General features: G+C 42.8%; 1 protein-coding gene across 1 annotated transcript in view; it reads right to left on the minus strand.

The window, feature by feature from the left end:
- The window catches only part of LOC126385156 (voltage-dependent calcium channel subunit alpha-2/delta-1-like), a 164467-nt gene extending 158559 nt beyond the window's left edge, over positions 1–5908 (minus strand). The window contains exon 1 of the mRNA XM_050036726.1: positions 5574–5908. Coding sequence (XP_049892683.1) covers positions 5574–5653 — 80 coding nt within the window. The 5' untranslated portion in view covers positions 5654–5908. The remainder of the gene's footprint in view (positions 1–5573) is intronic.
- Between the last annotated feature and the right edge of the window lie 2322 nt (positions 5909–8230).

Genomic DNA, 8230 nt, shown 5'->3' on the forward strand with positions numbered 1-8230 from the left:
GCCCACAGCGTCATTAACAGGCGGCTCGCTCAGTGTGTGACGTGCACTTGTAGATAAAATATAGGCCTATATTAATGAAGGTTCATTAGTACGGTTTTGTATTTCTCTGTAATGTAGCACAGTGTTAACAATGTTACTGACACTATTCTTTCTCACACCTTCAACTCAAACCACCAAAATATATAATTTAATAATTAAATTAACGTCGTAAACATGCAGGCGACTAGTCGACTAATGGCCATAAATGACGACTACTGGTCGACCAGGAAAGTCCTTAGTCAGGAGCAGCCCTGCTCCTTTAATACCCTTTTCCCCAACATGGAATAGGTTCCATTGCAGTTCCCACATCTAATCTTGGATTGTTCAGAGCATTTCAACCAGAAAAACTGGCTCCTAACTGTAACCAAATAGCAGGTATTCCTGCTGTTCGAACCGTGACGACAACAGTGGGCGTGTCATATTCTACAGGTTGGAAAGTAAGGCAAACAATGAAGAAGTGAGCGTGCAGTAAGTCAGTGTCAGTGTCAGCGCAGTTTCATTAATAAGTGGTCCATGCTTGTTCTTTTGATAAAAACAAATTTGTGTAACAACAGAACAAAAGCTAAAAGGTAGTCAATGTGATCCGCGATCTTGCTACTAATGTTTACTTCTGTTGTGCGTTGTGCAACGTCCTTCTTTGATAACGTATCCTTCATCACAATGGTTCCAACCAAACTGGGGAAAAGGTGGGCTGGTTTGACGATAGCACGAAGGTTCCAAGAGTCCTGAACGGAGCTGATTCAAGAACCGGAGCTAATTGGATGGAAAAAGAGTATGAGCTCCCTGAAACCTATCAATGTCTTGTTTTCCACACAAGCCTGGACCTTGTTCGATCAGAATTCATAACTCAGGAACCTACTCAATATTGGTATATACAGTATATATCTTTACAGTCTCTCTGCTCAAAGCTGCCCATGTTGCTGCCTCCGTTCAGATGAAGTGCCTCCTCACATTATGCCCACTGATCGCCAGAGACGAGGAGAACACGGGAAGCATGGCTCTTTAGCTGGTTGAGCATGAAATCAAGTTAGCCTTTAAAAAAAAGGAAAAAAAGTAAGTGAGAGCGGGAGAAATGGAGCAGAGGGTGACAGAAACTGTGGAAAAAGGGAGGATGGAGACAAAATATGTCTGTCGACGGTGACTAAGGCGTAAGCCAGAAAGAAGCATATGATCAAGTCTTGGCCTGGCTAGGCTGAATTCAACACAATGCGTTGGCACGTGATGGCACAGAGATTTGGACGTGTCTTGTGTTTTTGGCTGTGAGGGCGGTAACAGTAAACATGCAGAATTCACGCAGAAAAACGTCCATGTACAATAGACGCTTGAGATCAAGAAGGCCAAGTCGTCTGGATTTCCTTGCCGTCTCTTTCTCTCTCCGTCTCTATCTTTTCTTTTTATCTCCCCTGATCTCTCAATGTGCTAGCTGGCGCCGAGATCTCTGGGGCACAAGTCTATGACATCAGACTTTGCATTTCAGATTCGATGATGTTAATCATCTGCCTTGGGGCAACGAAGAAAAGGAGAGAGAGACAGAGAGATACACGGAGAGACGGACGGAAAGAAGATGGATGGGGGGTGAGCAAGACGGAAAGGGAGAGCGATGAGGAAGATAGTGAGAAGGGATGGAGGGAGGGCTGAGAGAAAGAGAGGGGACATGAAGATCTGAAGCAGACAGATGCTGGCATGTGAGGTTAGAGATGGAGCCCAGAGATACAGTCACACTTCAAGCCATGAGACAGCGAGGTGAGAAAGAAAGGAAGACAGAAGGAAAGAAAGGAGGAACATGGCAATGTCAGTGTAAACATAGATGTTTTTAGTCACAAAACATTGAGCTACTTAAGACTTATCCAAATTTCTTAATTCCCTGGAGGAGAACACACTTCAGTCTCTCCATCCCTGCCCTTCTACTTCCCCCGCTTCTCCGGGATTTTCACCTTGAGGAGTCAACGTGAAGCTTGTCACTCAAAATCACCATCACGACAAGAGTACACCGAGAGTACGACTGGCTGCAGTCAAACACAGGGACGGGGAAATTCAGATATTATTTTGCACTGAGCCTTTCCTTCACTGCAAGAATTTGTCATTATTGCTGATGGCCAAGAAGCAGATGTCAAAATACAGACTCTGTGAGATGACTGAGTGTTTTCTCGTTTGATTCTGGCATCGTCTTTTCCTCCAAATGAAGTTTTCCTAATTCAAACGAAGAGCTCCTGCCAATCTTGTTGTGAATTTTAATATTGTTTTTCCGGCACAGATTGCCAGTTCCACTCAGTAAGTCAACTATGTCAGTGAAAGTGGGTCTGCAGCTCGCCAAGCCTGTGTGAATATCATGTACGCAACCCACAGATCAATCCACTTAGTGCCCATGAAATATAGGGAGTGGGCAGGCCACTCTGCTAGTCTGACATCATTGTGCTCTGCCATTAGGCTGAGTGCCATCATGGCTCACCACCTCTCCTGGGGACCGTACTTGGGCTGCATTCAAAACCAAAAACGCTGTAGTCCAACCTCCGGTAGAACCATCTGGAATATCTTAAACCTGTTGATTAAGTGTAAGGTGCAGCATGGTAGCTTAAACAGGCCCACACACCTACATGTTTGTTTAATTCAGGAACTGTGGATATATCATCTGTTAGATCTATTAATGCTGCACTGCAAATATAGAGGTTGGGAGTCAAATTTAGACGGAGAGAGTGATACCTCTACCTTACCTCGAGTTCATAACCCTGGCTGCAGGTCAAGTGCTGAGTTCTTAGGTCATAGTTGGAGGGGAAAATACTGTGATAATTAATAACTACTAGCCTGCGTGTTGTAAATGATAAGTCCATACTGAGGTGGATAAAGAAACAAATAAAAGAGAAACTGAGTGCATACAAGTCAATGTGAATTGGCAGACAACTGCATCTACAAAGAAACCAGTAAGTTAGGTCTGAGTGGGAGTCATAAGGTCCTGATACACCAAGCTGACAGCCGGTTGTTGGTCAATGTCAGGCTGTTGGTGAGCGTCTGTTGCCCTAATGTTTGCGGTTTGTCCCAAACCTTTGGCACTTATCAGCCCTTGTTGGCTTTTTTTTTGCCAATTCAGCATCTTGAATCGGCATCAGAGACAGCAGAGCCTGTTGATTAATCAAATTACTCTAATCAGCATTTCACCTCGGTGGACAAGAAGACAAATAGAGGTAAGGAAAACAAAGGACAAAAGTCAAGAGGGCGTGAGATCAAAACAAACTTGTCATATGTGGTAAAATATCTTTTAGCCAATTAGCTCTTAAACAGAAATAGTTCGTAACTGTTTGCGTTGTTGTTCACTAGCCCACGATATTTATAATTTGTTCTTTCAACATCAGGTTGTGTTGTTAATGTGCTAACTGGCTAACTACCATCTTGTATCTGTCCTGTCGGCCCTCTTGTTCCCGTTTTTGATTGATGAATACAGACTACCGCCACCTGCTGGTATGGACAACACATTCCCACTACGACCTCGTCACATATCGACGTTTGGTCGTGGACTTTCCACGTCCAGATACGACATGCAAGGTACCCTGGGTACGTTGGTTGTTGACGTTCTAGGATACAGTGTCAAGTTCTGCTTGTTGCATGCATTGTCTTCTTTCAAAACACACTTTTGTTGTCACAGGAAATTTAACGTTTACACACAGTCTCTTTCAAAATAAACACACTACATTGGTACAACACTGCGAATTGATGTTTTTTTCCTCCAACAACAAACGCACATGGGTCGAGGAAAAAAGAACAGGGTTTGGCTTTATAATCTTACGGGACACAAACACCGCTCTCCTGGGTGAAAGTCGGTGGTTGTTGTACACGTCCACGGCCCACCCGCCTTCCCTATTTGGACTTTCGTTGCCTTAACTACTATATAGCGACTGGCCACGTATCATGCCTACGTTAAAGGACAGCTTTTTTCGTCAGTGTCTGCCGCCGCAAGTCACTGCCCAAGCGCCGGATTTCGACGACTTCGGAGTGAGACTGGGTTGGTATGGAGAGTTACTTCCTCTCATGCAGACGCAGAATGTGTGTTGGCTGTTGGCTGTAGTCTTTGCAGCGTGTTTTAGTGCAACATTTTGGCCGAGACACAGGTGACGTGAGGCGTCCCAACAGTTGGCCTTCATCACCACTAGTTCTTTGATGTCCATTTGGTGTCTGGGTCGTTATAGAGCACTAGTGTCTTTCGTGAAGTATGGCCACAAGTCTCACAAGTTGCCCACTTGGTCTGCAAGAATATGACAAATACTAGCTTGAGTCCTCTATTATTTCATAAAGGGCAGCAACTGATGAATGTTTTAATGATCCGTTATTCTTTCAGTTATGTTTTTGTCCAATCAGTTAATCTTTTTGTTGATAAAATGTCAGAAAGCAGTAAAAAAAAATCAAGTTCCCAGAGCCAAAGGTGACCTCTTCATATCCTCCTGAGACCCTGCATCCTCATATCAGGACATCACATTTTGGGTTTCCAGCATCTTATACTTTATTCTTCTTAACTTAGACCTGTTGTCCTCGTTCGTGGACACTTCTTGTGCCATCTAGTGGTAGTAAGAGCACAATACACTAATCTGTGTAAAAACAAGATAGCAGCCATCTCTGCCAAGTCAGTCTGCAGACACAAAAGTGGACAAGGTCCAAAACCTGATCACATTTCACGCTTTAAACTTGTCTATTTATGATTAATAATGTTTGTAGTTTGATATGGCAACAAATTTGACCAACTTTAGCAACAGTAACAAGATAAGACGCTGTTAATGAGGAAGTACACCTTTGAGGACGTTGGAGCTTTATCATCGTTGACACTGTTTAAATTTTTGTACTTATCAGGTCCTGCTGATCCCAAATAGCGAGGAGACATCAAGAATGCATACCAAACAAAAGTTCAGGTCTCAGCAGGATATGTTGGACCAACAGATATTCAATTTACCATCAGAGGTCAGAGAAAACCACCAAATATTCACGTCTCAGAAGCTGAGCTCAGTGAACGTTGCTTTCAAACAGCTCCATCAGCTGTCCTGTACTGTGCAATGAATCGGATTTATTTACATGTACCGTCTCAGAGTCCTCAGACAAACGGCGGTGTAATAGGAGTGTGTGTGTGTGTGGAGATGCTGGAGGAAAAGTTTGGGGACGCCACATTCAGACCTCAGCCTGCCTCCCTGGGGTGATTCATTTGACAGGAAGCCACATGTCACACCGCTGCAAGCTGGCAACAAATGGACAGTAGCGTTGGCTCTCATGTTTCACGGGGTAAAGTTGTATCCGAAGTAATGTGCTATCATCATCATCATCATCATCATCAGATGGCAAGGAGGAAGCGCTTTCTGCTTGTGCTGAGACGCTTCGAGGAGAATGTTCCAACAACTGCTATTTACACTTTAAATTGAAGATTTTGAATATAACTTTGCCGTTTAATGACAAACACACGCCTCTTGGAGAATAAATATTGACTGTGAGAAATAAAACAGTGTCAATTCTGGCGCACTGCACTTTGAAAAGCCAACAGGCTGTTATGAAGCTGTACTCACATCTGCGCTGTTGGGAATTGTCCGGTCGACACAGACGACACGGTTGACAGGAGTAAAAGTAGGCAGACTGAGTAATCCATAGCTTTTGTTTTATTTCCCCGTCACCAGGATCCACACAGGAAGGAGATGCACCACAAAAAAAAAGGGTTTTCACAAATCCACAACGCCGTGCGTACTTCTCAGCCAAACGCCTCACACCGCCATCGGTGCGCGTTTGGAAACAAATCTCATCTGGTATCTGTGTCCCCCCCACCGGTGGAGTTGAGGAGTGTGCTTTTTTTGGGCTCAGCCGCGCGCGCGTGTGTGTGTACGTGTGTGTGTGTGTATGTGACTGTTAAGTGAGTGTCTCAAACTGCGGTAGGCTATTAGAGCGGATCTACAGCGTGTGTCAAAAAATAAAAGGAGAAAAGGGGAGGGCGCATTTGGAGCTTCAGCTTGGCCGGCAGAGCGGTGCCTCTCCGCACACTACAAAAAAACATCCTCACATCATTTAACAGTGAGGCTCGGACTGTGGAACACGTGGGGAAGTGTCTCAAAGTGGGTGAAAGCTTTAAATCAATCATGCGTTTTATTTATCACCTGGATTATTATTTTTCTGAGTGGCTTTGGAGACATTTGTCACCGCATTCTGCTTTAATTCAGCAGAGATTCAAAGAAATATTTCTGTTAATATTCTCACAGAAAGCGGGGGGAAAGTGGAGCAAATTTGATCCACAGTTCCTAAGAAAAATTAAAATAACACTTGATGATACCCTGTGAGAACTTCTGCAGTGTGGATAGCCGTTAATGACATTTTTTACAGTGTTTCTGTGTTTGTGTTTCTGACGCACAAATGGGTTTCCGGGCGCCCTCTCTACCCACCGCGCGCAGCAACAATTACGCATGGTTTTCTCGGCTTATCAAGCACCGGACACTTGGCACAAACACCGCCTCGCCACCATTCAGCCACCTTCCTGTCTGCTGCCTACACTTGTCATTTAGACTAATGGGCAGGTCTCCCTTTTTATTAGCCTGAAATGACAACCAGCTGATGATAGTTACAGGGGAAACAACTTAAAGAAGGATTTTATGTTTTGTTTCCTTTTATAGCCTACAAAACAAAACAAAAAAGTCCTGTCTTTTTTGGACAATATATTCATTTATTATTATTATTAGTTTTTATCTTTACAGCTACTGTAAGATAAATTCATTTTGAAAAAGGACAAAAATGTTACACAATAATAAACCAAAAACACTTAATATCAGCTCCACGTAGTTCAAGGCACATTAACCTAAGTCTGACGCGAATAACAGGAAATGTAATTTAGTTTAAAACGTTTCCTGAAATGTTGAAATTACACTCAGTCGCACGGTAGAAAAACTATGCGCTTCCATGACTAATGCAGCTCTGCTACACTAAACTACACATGATGTAAATTACAAAATTAAAGGGAGCGTCGTCGTCAAAATTCCACCTACATGCATTTTAGTCCTTTTACGTTTTTATGCATTATTTCAGTTTTATATAATGTCTGGAAATTTTGTATGATATTTAAATTAACTTATATAATATTCACACATTTGGGGCTCTTACAGGGGGGACCAAGCCATAATTTCCAGTGCTAAAAAAAATGAAGCCAACACAGAAGTCCCACAAACTGCAGTTCCTCTAATGACCACTTGAGGCTGGCTCCAAGAGTGAGAAAATCCCCTTAGACCCCCATGTTAAAATGCCATACTACAGCAGGAATAAACATGTTTACAGCCTGGTCTCTGGAGCTAATTTCAACATTCATTACATCTTTACAAGGTTGAATTTTTATATAACTCACCTGTTTACATTTTCTTAAGGCTGTAAGTTACGCATAATTAAGGGTGTGGCCCCTTTGAGTGACAGGCTGTCTGCCGACAGTGTCCTTAGCTTCTTAAGCGGGATTTATACTTCTGTGTTGAATTAATGCCGTACCCTACACTGTAGCCTGACGTGCACCTCCCCAGAAATGTTACTCAATGTCGCGGTGACACAGACCTCCTGTGTATTTCTGTAAGCTGAAACCATTTCCCTCAGTGGACACAAAGCTTTTATTTACTTTAATTTCACAGATAAGAAACAATAAATTGTGAAGACAATAAAGCCTCCAGAAAAATAACATTTTAAGTCTTGTGTGTGATTTATCCTGGCTTCATATGAGCAGAGGAAATCTCTGCGAGTTGCTAGGCTAAGTTATACAATGTAAAATGCCATAGGCTTTTGCTAATAACGTTAGCATGTTGTATGTGTTTGGAAAACGTGTTTAGTATAAGACAGTTGTATTGTCAGTGAACCTTGTGAGTTGTAATGGAGCCGAATTTTGTAACGTTACCTTTGTTAAATGTTGCTGTTGTCCCTGGCTTCATATGAGTAGTAAAAGTAGTAAAGTCTGTTAGCCACTAGGCTAATTTATACAATGTAAAATGCCATAGGCTTGTGCTAAAAACATTTGTAACTGCAGAGTGACACAGACACACCACTGCACAAGTATAAATGCTCACAATGGCGTAGGCCACATGTGTAGGCTATGGTGTAGGCTCTGCATAGAGCTGACAAGTATAAATTCTGCTTTAGTCAGATCCACCCTCTCACCCAAATATGGTCATTTCTGGCTACAAAAAACTATGATGGTGATGGCTAAAATGCA

Source organism: Epinephelus moara, chromosome 23 (assembly GCF_006386435.1).
Source record: "Epinephelus moara isolate mb chromosome 23, YSFRI_EMoa_1.0, whole genome shotgun sequence".
Lineage (NCBI taxonomy): Eukaryota > Metazoa > Chordata > Actinopteri > Perciformes > Serranidae > Epinephelus > Epinephelus moara.